Here is a 25,067-nt window from a genome sequence, read left to right as displayed (position 1 = left end):
TCTGTCACACTGACAGGCTGCCTTGTGGATTTAAAAAATGTATTTCTTCCTCACACATTTTATCCTGCTTAAATCCAATGCCCAGCTTCAGCCATTTGTAGAGCAGTTATAACCAAAGTGGAAAACTTTAAGTGTTTCCTCAGAAAGGGCAAGAGCTCCATGCTTGGACAAGAAGCAGAAACATTAAAATGAAAAACTTATTTCTATGGAACTAAAGTGTCCTACTCTATAAGGTTCAGGAGAGGTCATGTAGATGCTACCTAATGAATAGATTTTCTGGTTCCCTAGGCAGTGTGCAAAGTGTTATCTTTCACACATCCTGCTATTGACACAAGGCATTTGCATCTTGAAGGGGAACAATTAACGAGTGCAAAGAAAACTGTATTTGGATGGTTAATTGATTTCTTTTCTCTTCCTCTGTTTTTATGGGACTGTTTTGTGATAAGAGCAGCACAGTTACCTTAAAGCCCTATAAACCCCCTCCACTTGTGCGTTGCAGGGGGAGCGTGAATATAGGTTTCACATATAGATTTCACAAAGTATTGCCAAGTGAAAACCTTCTGGGTGAGTGGGCATGTGGAGGGCTTGGGGAGGAAATTTTTTTGTTCCTTTCTGTATGATTCCAGTGGAGCTGAAGATCATGTTGCTGGCATGGTCCTGAGAGCTGGTCTACTGAAAGCAGCACCAGTCAGGTGTCAGGCCAAGTTCCTGGCAGTGTTCTCATCCTTATCCTTGAAAACTAGGAGGCTGCGAGGCAGCTAATATCCTTCCCATTTTATGAATGAAGGGACAAGACTGGAAGAAGTGAATTGATACTCCCGAGGGCACAGATTTAGGAGGGGAAGAGGCAGGACTCACATTGATTCTTGGGTTGGTGTTGTTTCCACATTTTCTAGATTGAGGGTGTCTTATGCTCAATGTAAGGTGGGGATTCAAGAGCACCATGGGGGTTGTGCTGATTCTACAGAGTCTATTTTGTTCACCTTTTATTTTATTTATTTATTTTTTAAAGATTTATTTATTTATGCATACAAGAGCTGGGGTACAGGCCAGAGATGCAGGGGGGGAGAGGATTGACCAGAGACAGAGTGGGGAACTGAACAGGCAGATTGGCTGAAGTACACTGCTGAGGGACACAGTGGGAGAGTCAGGAGAGGTCATGCTGCGCCACGTGGGTTTGGGATTGAACTCGTGCTGCAGAGGCTGCAGATTGCTTCATAGTGCGGTGCTTAACCCCTTGCGCCACCAGGGAGGCCCTTGTTCATCTTTTAAGCTTGCCCAGTTTTATGGACAGTTTTGGAGCCTGAGAGACTCCTGCATCTTAAGAATGGCCATCATAGTGGTCTTTAGTTCTTCCACTGGTAAACTCTTGCCGTGATAATATTGCATCGCAAAGCGCTCAAGACTCAAACAAACCAAAAACAGATCTTAAAGCAACAATCATTATTTTGGTTCATGTGTTTGTAGTTTGGTTTGGTGTTTACTCATCCAGGCCATGTTAGACTGGGCTTGCTTTCAAATTCAGGTAGGGTGTCTGTTCATGTGAGTCAGCCTCCTTGGACCAGTGGACACCAGGACCATGCTCTGCACATCTCAGTGCAGAGGTACAAGAGGTACAAGAGAACAAGCCCACTGCACAGCCACCTGGAAACCTGTGCTTGAGTAATTTGCTGACATCCCAAAGACCAAATATGTTGCAAAGCTTAATTAAAAGTCAAGGGATTGGGGCTTCTCTGGTGGCACAAGGGGTTAAGTCTCAACATTATGAAGCTATCCACAGCCACTGCAGCATGAGTTGGATCCCCGGCCATGGAACTCACCCACATGGTGCAACAGACCTCTCCTGTCTTGTCTGCTGCTCCCCTCAGCAGTGGGTTTCAGTTGATCTGCCGGTTCTGCTCCCCACCATCTCTGGTGAATCTTCTCACCCCCACTACTTCCTCACCACTGGCCTGTAACCCAGCTCTTGTATGCATAAAAACATAAATCTTCAAAAAAAGTCAAGGGATTGAGGAATTTTATGCTCGCTCTAGTGCAAAGAACCACAAAGCCACGCAGCATGGGGTAAGGAGGTGTAAAGATTCGAGACCAATAGTTGAGTCATCCACAGTCCTTTTAAAAGATTCCTTTCCCTGAATGCCACCCTATCCTCTTGTGGTGTCTCCAGATATGCATATTGCTTGGAGGTCTTTGAACCCAAGTCAATAATCGTGCATACACTCATCAGTTAGTCAATCAAGTTAGAAATTTAGGGCCATATATCAGGCCCTGTGTGAGACCCTGGAACTCCAGGGAAGCCTCCTTCCTCTTGTGTCCAGCTAGAGGCAGATTCCCCAGACCACCTTCCAAATTCTTGGCCAGAAAATGACCAGCTTGGAGGTCCTCTGAGATCATTCTTCGTTTATTTTCTGCCGTATAGGTAGAGAGCACTATAGATCAAATGAAATATTAGTCCCTTTCTTGTCTTTTCAAGGTCATTACAGAACCCTGGCATCTGAGATCACTTGGAGAAAAACACCCTCAGTCTCTGCAAGAGGCTCATGGAGATGGATGCCCATTAACTCAGTGCTGCTTTTCACAGAGTAGGCACTTGATCAGTCTTTGTGAACTGAGTCTGTGAGAGGAAGGTATTAGACAGGTAGGATGGAAACTCACAATAGATCATAATGTAAATGATGATTTACTCCTCTGTTTAAACACAGGCTTAAAAACCTCCAGTGATCTCCTCTTGTAATTGATATTAGGATAATATCAATATCAACCTCTTAGTTCTGGCTCACAAGGCAGGATCTACTTCCCCCCTCTCCCATTTTACTTAGTTATTTCAATTTCCATTCATTCATTTACTTATTTATTGATTTGACGTAATGTTGCTTTACCTGGTTGTTTGTAATTTAGGCTCTCCCCCCTCGGGTGTAGTTACCAGATTGCACCCACTACCAAGACACCCATCGAGCTGCTTCCCCACTTTGTTCTTGTCTCCCCCCGCTCAGTTCCATAGTCAGTTCTCTAGGCCTTGTTCTTCGTTTAGAGTCTACTCTTGGCTCCTGTTTACTCCCACTCTCCCCCGACCCACTCCACTCCAGCCACACTGGTCTTTCTCTGTTCCCTGAGTACCCCATATTTGTTCTGCTTTGCATTTGCTGTTCTTTAAATCCAAAAGTTCCCCTCACACCCCTCTCCCCCCAGATCTCTCTTTCCATTGCTGGTTTCATCTTGACAAGCAGATTTCAGCTCAGAAGAACTTCCCTGACCACCCTCCACCCAAGTTGCATTCTATTCCATTACTGTTTTATTTTCCTCATAGCATTTATTGCCATCTCAAATGAGCTTTCTCATTTGTCTGTTCATTTTACCCTCTCTTAACCCCCACCCACCCCTGCTCATTTCCCCAGAGACAGCCGCTCAGCGAGGACTTCTTTAGGACCTAGCAATGCGTGTGCTGCCATAAGCACTCAGTAAGATCTGGTGAAAACGTGCTGTGTGAATGAATGAATGGAAAAAGAGTTGTTTAGTTTCATAACAGGCTGCATTTGGAAGGGGACGATTTGCACCTTCAGTTCACAGGACAAGGAAAAGTCTGACCCAGCAAGGGAAGGCTGTGATATGCCGTGTGCCTTTAATTTAACCCTTTGCTTGCCTTGGCAATGACCGGCTTCAGTTCCTAAGAGCCTTCCCTAACCAATCTTCTGTTAACAGAAGCCTGGACTGAGCATCAGTTCCTGCTCCTAGCAGGAAAAAAGAGGGTAGATTTCATCCCCCAAATATGTGGGGTAAGGAAGAAGGACAGATGAGGTTGTAATAGCTCATAATGTCATGCTGGACATTCCTTCAGTCTCTCAGGGACAAATTGGGTGCAAACTCTCCAAATCCTGCTTCAGTGACTGCATTACCACCATCAAACCAAGTTGACAGCTGCTGCTGATTAAAACATTTCCAACTGTGCAATCAGAATTGCACTATTGAGATGCAATAGACGCTGCCTTTGTGAATGGCTTCAATACAGCCCTGGAGAGTGATCTCTTGCCTTATTAATGTAGATCATCAGAAGTCACCTTCTAGTCATGAATGGATCATTCAGCAGAACACCCCCTGGGTGAGAGACAGTCTAGAATGTCCTTTCTCAGACAAGGCAGTGGGGTTGGCGGTGGTGGGGCGCACATTTCCCTGCACTAAGCTTCTCGAACCAGTGTTGTCAGGATGTCTAACTTTCCATTCAGCAATCTCCTTGGATAGAAAATGTGCAACCAAAATTCCTGGTAGTCTCTTTCCTGGCCAGCCCCTCTGCCATCCTTTTCCAACAGGGGGGTTCTTCCCATTGCCTCCCTCTTTGTCATAGGTGGGGAATGGTCTGTGGGGATGTTTGCAGGTGTTGATGGTGTGAGATTTTCCTATTGAAACAGGTAGAGTGGGGCTGTGATGCTGTGTCTTCAGTCCCCAAATCTAAAAAAGCTCCGAAGCACAAAGTTTCCTCATTATTTACCTGACAATGCAACTTACCCTGAGTTGAACTTCAAAACTTGACCCTAACCAGTGATACAAGCCTATTTATACTTAGCCAATTAGAGGAAAATGTCATACCTTTTGCTCCAGAAATATTGTATTTGATTACTCAGTACTGATTCAGACTTTGCTGAGGTGTAACATAAAATGTAATGCCAGGCCATGTTACCTTTCTAACATAAGATACATTCTGAGTTCTGAAATATGTTTGGCCCCCTGGGTATGAATAGGACTTGGGGAGATACATAGAAACTATAGTATCTGGGGTGATGGGGCAGATTTGCCCACCTTTTCTTTTGGAGAGAGAGGTCTCCAACCACAATGGGGCTTTTTTTCTTGTATTCCCTGCCACCTCTGGCCTCTGTAATTTCTGCTCCATGTTGCTGCGAACAGTCTGCATTTTAAGCCAAGACAGCTCTCTGTTCTGTTTCAGTACTGGGCTTTGGGATGGACCCAGACCTTCAGATGGACATTATGACTGAGCTTGACCTCGTGAACACCACCGTTGGAGTCACCCAGGTGCCCGGGCTGCACAACGCCAGCAAAGCCTTTTTATTTCACGGTAATAGAGCCACTTCCTTTTTTGCATGGGGACCAAGCTTGGGGAGGATGGCCTGTCTGGAGAGTGTTCAGCTGGGGTGGTATTTGTTGGAGAATCAATCTCTGCTGTTGCTCTCGTGTTATCGTCATGAAGAATATTCATGTATTTGGCATGTGCTCTAAGGGTAGGGGGCACTCGAGGGCATGGTAGTGAAATACTGATATTTACCTTGATAGTGAGATATTTCCCTGGGGATTTTGGTGGGGCTTGATAGTGGAATGAAGATGTAAAGTCCTTAGAAGTCATTGGCCTACAATATTATTTTTATAGGGTGTTTCTTCAACTATTGTCTATTCTTTACCTATATTACACCTACTCTGGTATCTGTATCTCTTCTCTGATGAACTGATCCCCAACACAGAGATTGTTTGATGGCTGCATTCTCTTAGGGGAGCAGCTTATTGGTTCTTCCCAGTATAAGCTTGACCACAATTCATTAAATCATTTAACATGCATTCATAAAGGCAATATAGGGGGCTCCTTAAAAGCATGGTTCTAGACTCCAACTGTCTGGGCTCAAATCTCAACCTTGTCACTTACTGACTTTGAAACTGGGTGGTTTCCTAGCCTGACTCTCTGTGTGTTCTTTTTTTTTTTTTTTAAATTTTTTTCAAGATTTATTTATTTATACAAGCATTGGGTACAGTCAGAGCAGGGAACAGAACAGGCAGACTGACGAAACACATTGCTGAGGGGAGCAGCGGGAGTGGCAGGAGAGGTCTGTCACACCATGTGGGACCCTCACTGGTGGCCGGGGATCGAACCAGGGCTGCAGAGGCTGCAGGCAGCTTCGCAGCTCAGCGCTCAACCGCTGCGCCACCAGGGGAGGCCCTGACTCTCTGTGTGTTCTCATCTGAAATAATAGTGCCTACCTACCTTATGGGGTGCTTACAAGGATTAGAGAACTAATCCATTAAAGAGGTCAGAACAGTGCCTGATACAGGTAATCCTCAGTGAGTACTAGCTATCATTACAGAACTCCTACTGTGTACCAGGCAACATCTTAATAGTAGGGTTACCAGCAACATACAGTAAATAAGGCAGGTGTAGCCCAGCCCTGAAATATAGTGAGGGAAACAGTCATCGCACGAGCAACTACCAAATTACAAGTGCTGTACTTACCATGAAGGGGATGGGTAGGCTGCCAGGTAAGAATAGCACAAAGAGCTCTACTGCACTGGGGCGGGGAGATGGTCGTGGTCTGAGAAGGGCTACCCTGAGAACAGTGATGTGTCAGCAGAGACTTGTACAATGAACAGGAAGGGAGTGGGGGCCTAGAACATTCTGAGCAGGGGAAATAGTAAGTGTGAAGGTCTTAAGGCAGAACCAGCAGAGAGGTGTCTAGCAGGTGGCGAGTAGCTAGAGAGGGAGACAGGACGAGGTCACATTGGACCCTGTAGGAAGAACTGATATTTAGCCCTGGGCTTGGGTGTCCTGGTGGCTAATGGCCAGTGTTCATTCTGGTAGGTGGGGAACCACATGTTGTGGACTGTTGTACCTCAGCCCTGCCTGTAGTCACAGTGGTGTTTCCTGATCTGTTTTCAGAGCGCTCGGGGCCTTTGCGGAGGCTGCTTCAGGGCAGTGACTGAGCAGACGGGTTAGTCAGGTAGCCTGATGATCCCCTGTGGAAATACCTGGTAGGGTACTTTGAACTTGGTTTTTTGCGAAGGTAGCGACAGGGTTATTTCAGAATCACTGAAACAATGTTATGGGGTGAGTTTTACATATTTACTGTGCAGATAATGTAAGTCTCCTTAATGATATATAGTAAATCTATAGCTATATGGTGATAGGCAATAAGACTGCACATATGTTAGTTTCCACTGAATCTTGCTAAGGAACTGGGGAAGTATGTAAACTGAAATTACATACTGGAATTCCCTTTCTCTTTGCATTGTGCAGATTGCTCAGTTACTCTTGAGAAGCCTTGTCATTCTTAATCTGGGCAGATTATCATCAGCACTGATGATACTTTGTCCATATCTGTGGAAGTGTGGCTTATTTGTTGACTTCATGAGGGCAGAGATCTTGCTTGTCTGTAAACCCCTACATTCTTTAGACCAAGTATTGAGCATGCACATAGTAGTTGATTGATAATCATTTTGAACTGAATTAAAATTTCCTTCATCCAATGTGCTCTATAAAAGGTTTGCAGCCTGCCTTACTCACTATTCATTCACTCATTTGTTATTTCACAAGTGGGCTTCCTTGGCTAGAATTCTGTTCTTTGTCTGTTTTCTGCTTTGGTCACTGCCTTTGGGATGTCTACCAGGTTCAAACTACAGGGAGGAATTTTTAGCTTCTTTGGTAGAAAGAGTAACTTCAATATGGGAGTTTGCTTTCACTTAATAGGACCCCTGTGACTATATGGGGTCCACGTGGGGTATGACTGAACAACCTTTAGCTAGTGCCTCTGAAGGATCAAAAGATAAGACTTCTCAGTTACACTGAAGGCTCTTTGAAGACATCAGATATGTGATTCGTGGATTCCCATAGCCATCTGAGAAGTCAGGAATAGAGATGGGATCTAGGAAATGTTTTGTGGAGAAGCTGCTAGTATAGTGGGCCAGAGACCCTCACTATTTGTGAGCATATTCTACCAGCAGAATCACTGCCAGTTTGGTCTAAAGGAGACAAGAGAGGAGAAACTGAAAGAAAGCCAACTGAGTCCCCAAAGTTTACAGGCAGTAAACAGACTGATAAAACTATTCATCTACTAACACCTGCTACTACTCATGAAAAAGGAAGAATGACTCAGAAACGATCACAGCCCAGAAGACAGAGCCAAGGATCACAGAGTATTAAAGCTCTGGAACCCTATGGAGTTTGTCCTGCTGGCTTTCAGAGTTTTTTTTGGGACTGGTGTGATCTCTTTCTTTTTTCCATTTCCTCTCTTTTGAGCAGGAATGTCTATAACTGGCTTCCTATTTCTGTTGCACCATTGTGTTTTGGAAGCAGATTACTTGTTTTCTAGTTTCATAGATCCATTGATGGAGAGAAATTTGGCCCCAGATGCATAATAATCAGAGTCTCACTTATTCTTGATTTAGGTTATTTAGGTAGTAAGAGTTGCAATATTTTCAGCTGATGAGATTCAATGAAATTTTGGACTTTGAGCTGATGCTCTGACAGGGTGAGATTTCAGGTGATACTAAGATGAGCTCAGTATAGTGGAACAGACATGCATCTTTGTGGGTCAGAGGGCAGAGTTTGTGATAAGCAGAATAATGCTCTCCAGTGTTCAGAGCAGAATTTCCTGACAGTAAATCTCCTAATTTTGTCATCTTTTGCAATCTGGATAGTCATAAAATATATTCAAATTTGTCTTTTTGCTAAGTGTCCCATATGTCCTTTATTCCATCTTTCTCCCTCTTTCTGGTTTCTTTTAGATTAATTAAAGTATTTTTATGATTTTATTTTACTTCCTTTGTTGATTTACTAGCTATAACTCTTTGTTTAATGGTTTCTTTATTGTTTGTAGTATACATTTGTAAATTGTCATCAGCTGTCTGCAAGTTACATTATACAACTTTATATGTATTGTTAGATATTATATTTTATTTTTTTAAAGATTAATTTATTTATGCATACAAGAACTGGAGTACAGGCCAGAGGTGGTGGGGAGTGAGAGGATTCACCAGAGACAGAGTGGGAAACAGAATAGGCAGATTGACTGAAATACACTGCTGAAGGGAGCAGTGGACGAGTCAGGAGAGGTCTGCTGCACAATGTGTGTTAGCTCCCTGGCTGGAGATCGAACTCATGCTGTAGTGGCTGTGGATAGGTTCATAGGTTGCATCTTAACCACTGCGCCACCAGAGAGGCCCTATTTTTAAAGATTTATTTATGCATACAAGAACTGGGGAACAGGCCACAGGTGCAGGGGGTGAGAAGATTCATCAGAGACTGAGCAGGGAACAGAAAAAGTGGATTGACTGAGATACACTGCTGAGGGGAGCAGCAGGTGAGACAGGAGAGGTCTGCTGCGCCATGGGGGTTATCTCCCAGGCCTGGGATCGAACTCACACAGCAGTGGCTCTGGATAGCATTATAGTGCTGACACTTAACCCCTTGAGACACCAGGGAGGCCTCAAGACTATTTTAATAGTATATGCTTTTCTTCCTGACCCCATTTTATTGCTGTTATACATTTTACTTCTACTTATGTTATAAATTATAAACTACATTGCCATTTTGATTTGATAAGTGTATTTTTAAACAGATTTAGATAATTTTCTGTGTTCTTCATCCCCCTATGTTGATTAATATTTTCATCTGTTGTCATTTTTATCCCTTGTAAAGAACTTCCTTTAGCACCGTACTATGGGTGTTGAATTCTTTCAGCTTTCGTGTGTCTGAGAAGGTCTGTATTTTATCTATATTTTTAAAGGAAATTTTGCTGGATATAAAATCCTGGTTAGACACTTTTCTCTTTCAGTACTTTAGAGAGGTCAATCTGTTCTCACTTGTGTTGTTTTTGCTGAAAAATCTGTTGTCATTCTATCCTTGTACTGCCTTAGGGAATGCAAGTATTTTCCCTGCTTTTAAAACTTTATCACTGGCTTTTAGAAGTTTGATTCTGATGTGCTTTGGTATGGTTTTTTTCCTATTTCTTGTGTGTGAGATCTATTGAGAATCATTAAATTTGAAAAAAAAAATCACCATTATATCCTCAAATATTTTTTCCTGTTCCTTTCTTTTTTTCTTTTTTAGTGATTCCAAATATATATGCGTTAAGCTGCTTAAAGCTGTTCCACAGCAAAGTGGTAGCTATTCATTTTTAAAAATAATATTTTCTTTTCTTGATATCTGCTCTTACTATTCCTTTGAGGTCTTCTTTTCTGTGTGTTGTTAGTACCACTCAGTTTTAAAAAATCTCATATAGTTTCATCTCTGTAAATTCAGTTTCACTCTTAAAATCTTCCTGTCTTCATCTACCTGTTTGAATAAATGAAATACTGTTACAATAACTGTTTAAATGTCTTTGAAAGCTAATTCTATTATTTGTACCTGTGCCCAGTTGATTCTGATTATTTTTTTTCCTTGCTACTGCTTCCTTTCATTGCTGGCATTTTTTTTTTAAGATTTATTTATTTGTGCATGTACGAGCTGGGATACAGACCAGATATGCAGGGGGATGAGAGGATTTACCAGAGACAGAGTAGGGAACAGAACAGGCAGAAGGACTGAAATACACTGCTGAGGGGAGCAACGGGCGAGACAGAAGAGGTCTGCTTCGCCATGTGGGTTGCTCCCTGGCTGGCCGGAGGAATTGAACTCATACTGCAGAAGCCGAGGATTGCTTCATAGTTCAGTGCTTAACCCCTTGTGCCACCAGGGAGGCCCCCCCGCTGGTATTTTTCGATTGAACTCTGACATTGTGAATTTTGCTTTGTTTGGTACTGGATGTTTTTGTATTCTTATAACTGTTTTTGAATTTTGCTCTAGGAATCAGTTAAGTTACTGGGGAATAATTGATTTCTTTGGATTATACGTTTAAGATCTGTTGAAGTGACCCAGTATAGCATTAGTGCAAAGAGCTAGAATAGAGTTAATTATTTCCCATCACAGAGGCAAGAATTTCTGTGTATTTTACCTAATGCCCCTTGAATTACAATATTTTCCAGTTTGACTGATGGAAATAGGTATTATTCTCTGCCCTGCATGTATATTGGACACTCTTGCCTTTGGGTGATTTCCCTATCCTTGGATAGTTTTCTTCCACACACTGATCTGTACTGAATTGAGTACTGATCTTGAGAGTCACCTTTAGTTTTCTGTGTTGTTGTCTCCTCTCATGTATACTGTCCTGTGAGATCTGGGTCCTCAACTTTTAGCTTCCTCATCTTGACTTTGGGAGGCTGCTGGGTTCTGCCTGAGTTCCTGCTTCCTACATCCCAGCCTAGACACCCTCAGAGCAGCAGTAAGCTTGGGTGCTTATGGGTCTCATCTCTTGTTTTCCATCTCTCTGGGATCACTGCCCCTCAATGAAGTGATGTCCAGTGTCTTGAAAAACTGCTGTTTCATTGAATATTCATTTCAAATTTAAATTCAATTAAATAAAATAAAAAATTCATTTCCTTAGCCACACCTGTAATATTTCAAGTGCTCAATTGCTGTTAAGTAGCTAGGGGTTGCCATATTGGACAGTGCAGGTACAGACAGGCTCAGAAATTTTACTGTTGCACCATTGTTTAGTTAGTAGGCACAGGCTGCAACATTCTACTTTTTAAAAAGTTGATACATGATAGTAACTATCAAGCTACTTAGGTTGTCTACCACATAGAATCTTCATTTACTCTTTGATAAAATGGGGCAATAATGGTACTATATATGGTTGTAGTGAGGATGAAATGAATCAATACATTTAAAGTGCTAAAACTGTACTTAGTATATGGTGAGAGCTCATTAAATGTGAGTCCATATGTTTTTAAGTCATAGGATATAACTTTGGCTTTTTTCTGCTATGTATATCACTTGTCTTCTGTGTTACTAATGTCAGATTTTAGCCTGCAGAGAGTCTGGCATAGTGGTTAGGGAGGAAGATTAGGGCTCAATCCTTTGTGTACTTGTTTCATTTTCACCGCCACCATACAAGGTGCAAGTATTATTGTTTCATTTTATCAATGAATCAATGAAACTTCCTTGAAACACTACTTAGGACTGCTGGTGTATTGTCTCTTAATGTCTTCAAGCTTCAGTTTCCACTTCTGGAAATGGGAAGACTATACAGAATGATTCTAAGAATTAAATGACTATGAAAATGAATCAAATGACAAAAAAGTACTTTGGTAAGTGTAAAGTGTAAAAAACAAGTACATCATTCTTTCCCTCACTTATTATCACAGTTCACCATTCCAAGTACAGCTCTGAGTTGATGTACATTAAAGGAGTGAAAATATTGACAAATTTAAGTGGAAAACTCACTTTAGTGAAAACACTCCAATTAAACCAGCTCCAAAGCCTAAAGGGATTTATTTGGGGACTACCCAGGTCTTTAAGGTTAACTTTGTCACTCCTGTCCTTCCATGGTGTATAGAATAGAATAAGTAAGGTTTTTATTTTCTTCTTGCCTGACATAAATCATGTTTTACTAGGGATTGAGCATGGGAGCAGAGAGAATGAAGGGGTAGGTGTAAGGTTGGCATAGGTCTTCTCTATGCTGAAAATCATCCTAAATACCAGCATTAGACTTTCAAAGCTTGTATTGAAATCCCTTTGAGTGGGGCTTAGAGAAGATCTGAGGGTTTGGAACTGTTCTCCCCTATTGACAGTTTTTGTTTTTTGTTGTTGTTAAATAGTTGGGAGTACAAGACTACCTACTAGTGTTTCATTTATAAAAGTGATTGGAATATGCATGAGTGCCAGTTTTTTAGGGTTGCTCTCTTTCTGCCAGGAAAGTGATACTTTTTAGGAGTTCCGTTTTATTTTATTTCATTTTTTTAAAAAGTTTATTTATTTATACATACAGGAACTGGGGTACAGGCCAGAGTTGTGGGGGGGGGTGAGAGGGTTCAACAGAGACAGAGTGGGGAACAGAACAGATGGATTGACTGAAATACACTGCTGAGGGGAGCAGCAGGCAAGTCAGGAAAGGTCTGCTGCACCATGTGTGTGGGTCCCCTCCCTGGCTGGGGATGGAACTTGTGCTGCAGTGGCTGTGGATAGTGAAAACACTCCAATTAATAGGTTGCGTCTTAACCCCTTGGGCCATGAGGGAGGCCTAGGAGTTCTATTTTAAAAGACTTTCTAAAGAAAAAAAAATTAGATAATATCTTTCAAGCTGATTGTTTTATGTGACATGAAAGAACAATGGCTAATGGGTGATACTTCAAGGAGAAAATTGAGGCTTTTTGCACCAATTTGCATCCTAGGCTTTGTGGTAGATGTTGGCAAGGACCCAGATGAAATATTCTGCCCTCAGTGAAGTTGCATCCTAGAAGGTCAAAGACAGCATGCCCTGAGTCACTCTAAATGTGGAGGAGGAGAGAACTGGTTTGCACCAGGGGTGCATAAAGTCCCCAGTATGTTGAAGAGGGAGATTTCTTCTCACAGATAACTTGGGGGAGGCTCCTTGGGGGAGCTGGCACTTGAACCACACCTTGAAAGATGGACAGAAATTCAATGTGTGTTTTCTCTTTCTTAGGAGCACTGCCCTTGTATAACCATTTTCACAAAGTAGTGCTTGAAGCTTGAGCTATAGCTCCTAATGCTTAGAAAATGTGAGTAAGATGGAGTTACCCAAAGGGTTTGTTTAATGCTGATCTTCCAGATTTCCTGCCACCCACTATTGCCCAAGTCTGAATTGTTTTTTCTGTTGATTGGATGCGCCTAGTCGCTAATTACCTCTGGGAACATTTACGAGTCAACCTCACTTTGAGTGGAGTGATTTAGTATAACTTTGCATTTAATCAATTAGCGGAGTGATTCAATTCTCATACCCACATTTCCCAAATATAGGTATTTTTACTCTTGCCAAAATAAAACTCAAGCCAGCTGCTGGAGTGGAGTGGGTTTTCAAGTCCCTCTCTGGGGCAAATTAACACCTGCACTGGCATATTCTAGAAAATCATTAAATGGCTATGTGACTAAATGTATATCATAGAGCAAATAAACTCTGCACTTATTTCCCTAATCTGTACTAACATCTGTACTGAAATCTATTCTCTCAGCTATGCTCTTTCTCTCATCAACTTGTATATTCAGGAAAGTAGAGATGAGGGGAGACAGGAGAAAATGTAAAAGATGAGAATTCTTTTTTAAAAACTATCAGATATAGACGTTAATTCCACAGTAACACGTTGAGCTCTTGGGCAGGCTACTTCACCTATGGAATTTGTTTCTTCTTTGGACATTGGGTAATGGTAATGTCCATGAAAAAATATATAGTTAACAGTCAATTTAGAAAATATAAATTCATCACAAGTGATAAAATGTTTAAATGTTAATCAGTATTATTAGGAGTACTTATTCAGAAAGTGTACCTTTTTCATTACATATTTAGTTGGGTACCTCTATGTGCTAGGCATTCTTTCATGTCCAAGGAAATAGCAGAGAGCTATCAGAAAAATTGCAAATCTTAAGGGGAAATAGGTAATAAGCAAATAAACATTAAGGGAGTTGTATAACATGAAATGATTCATGTATTTAAGTTCAGGAAAATATATCATTTTTTCTCAAGAGGTGTAGATTGGCAGTAGCGTAATATGCTTAATACGTACCAAGGATGAATAACTTGTCTGAACTGGATTTTTTCAAAGAAGGGTTATTTCAATTCTTAAAATTTATTTTCCTATTAATCCATCTACCCTCACTCCTATATGTGCACTATTTTTATATCCATTATATAGCTGAAGAAACAGAGACCCATAGTTCCAGCAACTCACAGTAGCTATGCCATCACAGATATAGGATTTGAACTCAGGACTCTCTACCTGCAGAGTCTGTGTTTTAGCCCAAACCCACCTCCTGGTTGATTTCCCCTGCTTCATAGAAGTGGGAATGAATAATTAAGTTCAATGAGGTAGAGATATGGCTTCTCTTAAGAGAAACCAAAGGACGTCTGCCAAAATATCTTTTGGCAGGTATTTTAAATCAACTGGGACAGATGGTTATCTTGTCAGTTGGTGAATTCCATTTAGTAGAATTTTATGATTCCTTCACTTGGAGGAGCCTGCTGAGTACCTGGATATGAATACCTGGTAATTTGTTGGACTGCTTAAAGTGAACATACTGCAAAATCAGAATTAACCACGGGGCTGACTTTAATATGTAACCACTTAGAATGTAGTCTCTGTGGCTGTTTGACCAGGGATTTCTGGAGAGAGCATTGTGGGAGAATTAGATCTGCATTGATGGCAGTGCTCTTTGATGAATGCTGTGAATCTTAATTGGGATTTATTTTAACATATTGGGACTCAACTCTTTTCTGTGGGAACACATCTCCAAAATTAGAATGTAAATCAGTGGAAAAAGATATGATTTGATATGCAAATATTTTATTTAAATACAACTTCTCATGGATGCAGCCAATGCATGAAGTAGAGCCAAGATGTAATGATAAGCTAGGCTGGCTCAGGATTCATGCTTACAGTCTGTTAAAAAATAAGGCATCCAGACTTCCTGGCACTGCAGGGATACTGAGCAGGCATATGGCTATGTGCCTGGGGACATGGGTTCGAGGCTGCCCCTTTCACTGTTGCCTCCTGGGTGTATCATTTAACTTCTCCAGTGCTCCAGGCATTAAAGTCATAGAAATTATAACTTGGTAAGGAATGATTTTGCAAAGAACAACAAGGACAACCACAAAGGATGATATAAGTAACAACCCTACTGCTGCCCCCCAGAATGAACAAATAATCGGATTTTGTTATAATGGTGTGGAACCTTTAAAAAAATTACAGAATAATTGGAAGTTCTTATATTTCCCTCCCAGCTCATCCCTCTCTCAAGGCCGTCACTACCATGCTTGGTTACTATTCAGCCCATGTGCATATGTGTGCGTGTATGTTTGTGTATGTGCATAATCATATATATCTCCATACTAATATATTTTATATGCATCCATATACAAAATATATACTAGTGAGATCATATGTTTAATGCTTAAATGTAGAGCATTAGGTACCAGACTACCTACATTCAAATCCCAGCTGACTTTGTAGCTGTGAAAGCTTGGTCAAGTTCATTAACTTCTGTGCCTCATTGTCCCTGTGCGTGATAGGGGGATGAAGCACTTATCTCATAGGATTGCTCTGTGGATTAAGTGAATTGATTCTTATAATGTATTATGACATTATTGGGCACACAGTAAGCACTCAGTGAATGTTAGCTTTTGTTTGGTATATTTTAAACAGTTATACAATGGAAAAATTAAAAAAAAATAAACAACTGTATAAATGGTATCCTATAGTGTGGGTCTTTCTGAAACTTACTTCATTCATTATTCTTTTGAGGACATAGTTTTGTAGGTTGAACTACTGTTTTATACCACAGTGCATTCAGCCATTTGCCTATTGATGGAAATATGACTTGATTCAGTTTTCTGACACTCAGTACTTCATGTGTGTCTTTGTGCATGGGTCCTTGTCTGTAGATCTTAAATACTTAAAATTCATACCTCACCATAAAGAGGATTGTTTAAGGGTGTCCTTAATTGTCCATCAGTTAGGCTTGGTCACCTCCAGTGATGGCAATAACAATACATCGTGAGGCACCTCATTATTTTTGGACTACTTAGTTAGAAATATATTAAGGAGGACAGATTTTGGTTTAATGCAGTGCCTTCCATTGGTCTCACCTAAATCACTCCAATCACTTGACAACATTTTGGTCCTTGGATAATACCCCAAGATTTTCTCTGACCCACAGCATCATTCCTGCTGGCCTTTTGCCGGGAACACCTCCTAGTTCCTATGCTTCCTGTATCAGCCTCTTACTGTTAAATGTCACTTCCTCAAAGAGGCCTTCTCTGGTTATCTTACCTTTGTGGGTGCCCTATTTTGTTGTCCTCCATGACTTCCTGGTGATTAGTCCTTCGGTGTTCTTATCATAAATTGAAATTACACATTTCTTTTTGTTTCCTGTAGTTTTCATGCCCAGCAGGTTGTAAATACTTCCATGACTATGGATTTCCTTTTCTGCTGTAAATCAGCTGCCAGCACTTGTACTTGTCCTTGGCCTCCAAGGAAGATTTGTCCAGTTCATGAAAAAAGAAATGACTTAATAAGGCACTTGTGACCACAGAGAAAAAGTCTAAATCCCTTCCCTGTAAGATACCCTCTCAAATATTTGCAGACAGCTTGCAAGATTTCTGTCTTTTGTCTCTTCCTTTCCCCAGGCTAAACATCCCTGGTTACTGCAGCATTTCCTGATAGGACATCATTTTGAATTTCTTCATTCTTTTCTCTCATTTGAATGCCTGCTCGTTTGTCTATGTCCTCAGTGATGTTTGATGTCTTGAACTGAATATGATGCTTTCAGTCTGGTCTGACCAGGACATGGCAGCACATCCCCTTCTTGTTCTAGTTCTTGTGATCAAGCCCCACCACAGAATTAATTCCGAATGAGCTTATTGTGGGCTCAGACTCCACAGAAGTTTGTTTTTGTTGTTTCCATTCACTGCTGCTAAGCTCTGACTTCTCTCTTCTTGATTTTATGTGGTTGTTTTTTGGATCCATGTTTATGTCCTTATGTTCATTATCATTAAATTTCATTACTATCTATAAAGGGAGAGGGTTGGATTAAATCACCAAGGTCACTTGCATCTCTTAAAAATAGAAATTGGTTATTCCAGCACAGCATTGTCCAACAGAACTTTCTGTGATGATAGAAATATTCTAAATTGACACTGTCTAATATGGTAGCCACAAGCCACATATGGCTACTGAGCACTTGAACAGTGGCTAATTAATTGAGACACTGAATTTTTAAAGTTCACTTAAATATTTTCACTTTAAATTCAAGTGGCCTCATGTGCCTAGTAACTGCTATGTTGGATAGCATGGTTTTAGAAAAAGTATCAGAATTTTAAACCATGAGATAGTGTATGTAATATATTGGAAGAAACCAACAAGGGCATTGAAGGGCCTGCCCAGGGTCAGAATTAATTTACTCAGTATTGTCTTTAGTCATTTAATGGATTTATTTTCTTTTTGCCTCATCTCGGTGCTAGGCTCAGTAACAGGTGCTAGAGAGAGAGCTGTGGAGACAGCCGTGACCACTGCTGAGGGGACTTCCTGTCTGGTGTTGTGGTCTCAGCCCTGGTTTCACATTCAAATTTCTTGGGGAATCTTAATCAATTCTGATGCTGAGGACCCACCTTTAAGAGATTATGATTATTTTATTTAATGTGGGGCACAAGACTTGGATAGTCTTGTACAAATTTCACAGATGATTCTCATTGGTAGTCAGGGTTCAGAATCTCTAGTCTAGGGGGAAACGAAATGCCTTTTTGGTAAAAAGTCGGAAGAGTCATGTTTAAAGTTCCACTTTGTTGGAGAGGTTTCCTTTGCCTTCTGAATTACCCCCTGTGATAACTTGACATAAATCAGACCTCTCTCCCTCACTAGAAAAGACTGCCTGAAAGATGGTGGTCCTTGAAATGATTACATGGTTTTATTTGTTGTGTAATGGTGTCAAACCTGCAAACACAGCCTCACAATAAGCTGTGAACTCTATCATCTGGAAAAATGTATTATTACTCTTTGAATTAGGTTTCTCTGCCCAGTGCTTTTTTTCATTTTTAGCCTTGGCCAGTTGTCCCGATTTTAGAATTAAGAAACTCTAAAACTCAGCCCCAGTGGGATGAGAAGAATGAAGAGCCAAATGTTTATGAGGTGGAGGTAATATCGGCTTGAACCATTCAAGGAGGAGGAAATTTATGGTGGTCACACTTAGTATAGCTGGATTTTGCTGCAGCTAATAACAACAAGGGCTGACTTCTCGCGACAGGCTTACCATGGGACAGCTGGGGATTCTGGAACAAGCTGACAGAACATCCTTTATATAGAACATTGCCAGTGGTTGTGACAGGAAAAAGAGAACTTGGAAGCATACGCTGGCCCTTTAAGCCTCTGTCTAGAAGTTCATTACTTTTGCTCATAGCAAGTCAATGACGGAACAAGAAAGTGGCCTTTGCCCAGGAAAAGGCAGCAAATATTTGTGAATGGTAATACCATTTTTTTTTTTAAAGATTTATTTATTTATTTATACAAGCACTGGGTACAGTCAGAAGCGCGGGAGGGTGAGAGAATTCACCAGAGCCAGAGCGGGGAGCAGAACAGGCAGAAGGACCGAAGTACACTGCTGAGGGGAGCAGCGGGCGGCAGGAGAGGTCTGCGCGCCATGTGGGACCCTCCTCCGGTGGCCGGGGAGCAGCCGGGTATCGAACCGGCGCTGCAGAGGCTGCGGGCAGCTTTGCAACCCAGCGCTCAACCGCTGCGCCACCGGGGAGGCCCCGGTAATACCATTTATTATAGGCTTCTTTTCTCATCATAAATATTTGGTTCAATCTCCTTTCAGCTCAAAACACACTCTCCCCTCCTGCCTCTCCCTAGGGAGACTATACAAAAATCCTGCCCAATCATGGCAACAGAGTGAAAGCCCAGGATCCTGTGGTGGTTCTTTATATCAGATATTTATTCATCTCTTCTGGCTTCAAATACCCATGGACCAAAAAAAGGCAAATGACCTATTTCTCATAGACCCAATATACAACATTAGAGCAGAGCTAGAATAACTTACATGCTTTTTTTTTTTAATTTTGGAAGGGAAAGAATGGAAGATACACAATTATAACAGTGTTGGGATTTCATGTAGAGATGCAAGGGCCCCTACCTGTAGGGACTGGCATGTTATTTTGCTCCTTGGATGTGGATTTCTAGTCTATTTCTTTGCCCTTTTTCACTTCGCTGGGACTGCCTTCTTTTCCATCATCCTCTATAGCAGCTTAAAAACTCTGTCCATTCACTGCCTCCCAAGGATGAGGCCCCAATATTGTTCTGTATTCTACATAGTCACAGTCTCTTTTATGTAAGAGAGTGTGGCTCGGTGACTATAAAACACAAATAAAACATAGTCATTTTCTCATCGATTTAATTCCGGTCAGTTTTATGTTCCAAGAGCTACATTCACAATTAATTTTGATGACATTGAACTTATCAGGTTTTCATGGAGAGCCAGAACCTTAGCCATTTATCCAGCTGAAAGGATTTCCTGGCTCTTCCCTCATTTATTCAGATGTTGTAACAATGGGTGGTATCCAAAACCTTGGTTTGACCCATGCCTCAAGGCTGGGTTTTGATTGACCGGCTCAAAGTATTTCTCAATTTTATCTTTTATTGTTTGGAGATGAAGAAAAGTTGTCTCTTTTGACCCTAGCTCTACTCCGATGTTTTATATTGAAAGTATGAGAAACAGGTCATTTGCCTTTTTAGTCCATGGGTATTTGGAGTTCTAGAATTTCTGGAATCTCGATTCCCTTTCATTTCCATTTACAAGGTGGCCTATTCTTTTCTCTCTCATTTTATAGTAGTTTGCTAGGGCTCCTGTAATAAAGTGCCACAGACCAAGTGGCTTAAACCCCAGAAATGTATTGGCTCACAGTTCTGGGGGTCAGAAGTCCAAGGTCAAGGTGTTGGCAGGGCTGGATCCTTCCGAGAGCTGTGAGGAAGGATGTGTTCCGAGCCTCTCTCCCTGCCTCAGAGATCATCATCTGCTCCCTATGCCTCTTCTTATCATTCCCCTCTATGTGCATTTCTGTGTCCAAATTCCCCCTCTTTATAGGGACACCAGTCATGTTGCATTCGGCTCCATCCTAAAGATCTCATATTCACTTGTTTCTTTTTGTAAAAACTGTCTTCAGATATGCTCCTGGGAATTAGGACTTGGTTATATGAATCCCGTGGCTAGGGACAGGAATGTATAGCATCTTTTTCCTTTAGTCCTTGTCAAAAGCAGCCAGTAGTGATCAATATACATTCTTTTTATTTTTCTAGCTCATTGGGTCCATTTTTCACTTTCAATTTATTTCAGATGACAGCCTTCCCAAATGTTTCATCACTGTATAATACGAATCAGCATCTTCTTAGCATTCAATAACAGCTTTCTTCCTGTCCACTGCCAGTAGCCAATGCCACATATTTTTAGTTTATTTGCTGTTGTATCATTATGGTGGCCCTCTACTTCCTGTGCTATAAATGTTTCGACAGGAAGCCTAGGTGTCTGGCAGCCTTCAAAGTTGAGTGATTTGTAATATTCATGTTTTGTTTTTTTCTTGCTCCTACCATGTGTCCATCATGAATTGGCTACCTCTCTTTTTCGCATTTCCTTCTCTTGGACAATCAGCCACACCTTTTTCAGTACCCTGGCCTTTGCTGTAGCAAAGGGAAAACAAGAAAGATAAAGTAGCCACTGGCCCTTGAAGTTCCTGCTCAGAAGTGATGTGTGTCACTTTTGCTCAAGATTCACTGGCCAAAGCAAGTCGTAGGGCTAAGCTTTAAGTTAAAACTAACAGAGAGTACAATTCTCCCCTGGGGAGAGGCAGCCAATATTTCTGAGCCTGGTTACAGCTTAACACAATAGCTGTTTTGATATTTTTAGAAAATGCAGAGAGAGAGTAGTGAGAGTTTGACATCTTGGAATGAGGCAGGACTGAAGACTAGAGCAGAGGGTGAAGGGAAGGACTTTGGCCTTGGCACTGAGCTCTACCTGCAGTTACCACCAGAAGAATCTTTTATCAGAGATCTAACAGGTTGACACATTATGGTTGAAAGATCCTTAGGGGGGCTGTTGTAGACTTTGTATTCTAGAACTTCAGCTCTGCCAGTTAATAATGGTGACTTTGCTCAAGTCACTTGAACTCTGAGTCTCTGTTTCTCATCGATCAAAGGGGACAGCAGTGTCATCCACCTCACAGGAGGGTTTCCTGTCTTTCATCTCCTTTATGTAGTAACCATGTAACCTTGGGCAGGGTACTTCACTTAAATGTAACTCAGTTTACTCATTTGTAAAATGAAGATAATAGTAGCATGTGTTTGATAGGTCGTTAAAGCCACTTCAGGCAGTGCTTGGCGGGTAGTAAATGCTCCATAATGCTATTTGTTATTGCTGCGGCTGGAGTTAACAGAGATGATACATAGGCCCAAGACACACAGCAAATACATTTTTAAAAATTAATTAATTAAATTTTCTTACATTGTTATTCATTTTTGTGCAATAAATGAATAAATTCCCATCAATCTCCTACCACCTCATCACCTGTGAACCATCACCGTAATCCCTTGTGCTCTTCCCTCCCTGTTTTGACCCCTCTCAGTCCCTTGCCCCTGCACACGGGGATTGCCTGGTAAATAGCAATTGCTCTGCACTGACAATTAAGGACTGCAAGTCTAAGAAGTCAGTATCAGGGGAATGGGGACTAACGCGGAGAAGGTGCGAGAACAAATAAGAGGCCACAGTTTCCTGACAGACTGATTGTCTAGTCCATTAGAATGTGCTCACAGAGGTCATGCTCTGTCACCCCATCTCTACATAGTCCATGCGGTCAGAGGGAGAGGGAGAGTGATAATCTGTTGACTCCCAACTCCTTGGGTCCAGATCCCCTCCATAAAGCACCAGCCTCCCTGGACTTCCGGGGGACATGGGCATGGATGCCACAGGAGTTTTGAAGTCGCTGCTGCTCAGAGGCTCAGAGGTACTTGCTGGGATGCCCCAAGTACCTGAGATGATGTGAGGTGGGCGACTGTTGGAACAGGTGTGGGAGACACAAAAATAATTGGGAGCAGTCTCCAAGACAGGGAGTCTGAGTCTGCAGGGCATCAGTGGTGGCAGCTGCCTCTGGCTGCCTCTCCAGGGTATGGTGAGTGGTTGCAAGACCTCTGATCTGAACACAAAGCAAGTGCATAAATCTGGGTGTCCTATAAATATCATCACCCTTTCAGGCAAATTTTATTACTTTTTACATGAAGAAACTAATTCTCAGAGTGGAAAGGATATCTTTAGGGTAAGATACCTTGCAGAATAAAAGTGAGAATTCAGATCTTATGAAGAGTTAGTTCTGATCTTTAGCTCATCTTCATCTGTCTGCCTATACACCTGTCTGTCTATCCATCCATCCATCCATCCATCCATCCATCCATCCATCCATCCATCTGTCCATCCATCCCTCTCTTTATTACTCTATCATCTCTGAACTTGGCACTTACTCATGTACTCCCTTATATCTGCTGCTGTGCTGTGCTGGGCACATTTCACAAAAGAATGGGGCACTAAAAGAGGAAAAGGGCTTCCAGCTGCATTTCTCCTGACTTTATGCTTCCTTCTCGATGGTGGTGGTGAGGAAGGAAACTCTCTGTGGAGCCAAGCCAACAGGGAGGAAATTGGATGTCCTCAGAATGCTGGGTGATGGAATGACTGAGGCTGTCTGAGCCAAGGGGGAGGGAGAGCAGTGTTTCTACCTCTGGCTTGAGCGCCAGTATCTTGGCAACAGCTCATTATAGGGAGGAAATGAATTTCCAAGGATGATGCCCAGCTCTGAATCCTACAGGACCTTGGCCATAGCCTCCCTCATGGAGCCAAATTATCAGAGACCTGGTGATTCAAATTTCAAAGCACTGTGAATTCTAGGCAGGTTAATGATATGCTTCCAATTTAGGAAATGAAAGTTTAGTTGGAAAACAAACTAATGTTTAGAAGATTTTTAATAATAGTATATCATTACTCTTAGTGTCAGCGGGCAAGGGAGCGGGCCTGGGGCCTTGCAGTCTGACCCCAATCTCCCTCTGGAAACAGCTGGAGGAGCTAGCAGCATACCAGCCACTATCCACTTCTCCACCTGCAAGGAGTAGGAGGATTGGTCTGAGGGGTCCTTTTCCCAGACCTGGGGAAGGGCTCTTGAGATCCTCTGGTCAAGATTGAAAAGAGGACTCCACAGACACTGGTGAGGGCAGGCAAGGAAACAGTGCTTATTGATTATTGAAAGATAAAGCAAAGAGTGCTCTAGGGAGACCTCTTAGTGCATGAGAGACTTGGGCGGTACTGGGCACAAAGGCCTGTAGTAGAAGCAAGGCAAAGGACAGGCACAGGGGCTGGGGGCAGACCTCCTGCCCTGCCTCCCCCCGGAATCTTTACTCTCTCTCTGGGCTCTCTCTGGCAGTGTCTCATGGCCTCACCTCCCTTGTAGCCACTTGTCCTCTCTTAGCTGGTCTCTGCCGTGCTGTCTTGTCGCTGTCCTCTGAGTGACCCCACCCTTATATCCCCAGCCTCTAGGCTCAGGTTGCCCACACCATACCAGAGGTGTCCACAATCAAGCATGTGTACCCAATGCCCAGGCTCCCAAGCACCTCCTGCAGTCAAGGCTGCTGGTGTTATCCACAGAGGCCAGTGGCGTAAAAGCTGGACCATCACTTACCCTGCAGGACCTATGTAGGTTTTCGCTCTGAGTTTTAAGAACAAAGGAATTAAACTTTATTAGCTGAGAAAGCAAGGACAGTGGACTTGGCTAAAGTCCATTCGCTGCTGTCAGTTATGCACACCCATCAGCTGCAGCTCTGGGGCTGTGCAGGGCTGGAGGCCATCGCCAAGGTGAGCATCTCTTGGAGGCTGTGTGCCCACAGCGCCAGGTTGAACCAGTCTGGTCTCAAGGTCTGTGTCTCCCTTTTTCTTCTGGGTCTTTCCTCTCCTCTATTCTTCATAGCAATCCATCTGATAAGCTGAGGAACGATAGCTCAGAAATGCCTAGGCTGGGGGGAAGTTAATGAAAACAAAATAAAACAAAACAATGAGCAAAGGAAATGTATAGCAGAAGGTGTCTGGGCTCAAAGTCATCAGGTTTTTTAACCTTTGTTTACCAGCTAGTGGGAACAGTAACATTCACACAGGATTTTTGTCCTTGATTCCTGTCCTGTCCCTCTCCTAGGACCTTCCTGTCTCATGAGTAGCTAAGTTACTGATCTTGACGAGGAGGGACCTGTGTCTCAGCAACCTTGATTTAGAGACTGGATGCTCTAAAGTTGCATGCAAATGCTGTGTGGATAATGCATTCTTCTGGGGAAAGGGACTATTGTGAGCCTCAGATTCCCTCAGGAATTTAAGGCCTTACTACATTTTATACTCAGAGAAGCTGCCTTTTTTCAGATCAGAAAAACCTAGACTCAGCTATGGTGGTTGATGTGGTGTGGTAACACACATCTGAAGAGGGGTGAACCTAACCCCCTAAATCATATGCATCCTCAATAAAATACTACAATTTAACAAAAAGAAAGAAAACTGAGACCCAGAGAATTTAAGTGACAGAATCAGTGGTTGAACAGACATCTCTCTGCCCTTCAACCCTGTGCTTGACCCACATTGCTGTGCTTTATTCCCACAGCAGTAGTGAGGGGAAACTGAGGCAAGCAGTGATTCACCCATCCCTCTGGCTCTGATTTATGCCCAGGAATGGTGTAGGGTTTGAACAGAAAGA

At 42.2% G+C, this 25,067-nt stretch overlaps 1 protein-coding gene across 2 annotated transcripts in view; it reads left to right on the top strand.

Moving 5' to 3' along the window:
* The window catches only part of NELL1 (neural EGFL like 1), a 738,699-nt gene that overhangs the window by 4,212 nt on the left and 709,420 nt on the right, over positions 1–25,067 (top strand). For both annotated transcript variants that reach the window (XM_054699344.1, XM_054699343.1), the window contains exon 2: positions 4,937–5,065. In XM_054699344.1, the coding sequence (XP_054555319.1) occupies positions 4,937–5,065 (129 nt within the window). The remainder of the gene's footprint in view (positions 1–4,936; positions 5,066–25,067) is intronic.

This window comes from Talpa occidentalis, unplaced genomic scaffold (genome assembly GCF_014898055.3).
Source record: "Talpa occidentalis isolate TD23 unplaced genomic scaffold, MPIMG_talOcc4v2.1 talOcc4.3, whole genome shotgun sequence".
NCBI lineage: Eukaryota > Metazoa > Chordata > Mammalia > Eulipotyphla > Talpidae > Talpa > Talpa occidentalis.
This window is presented reverse-complemented; position numbering and strand designations above follow the sequence as displayed.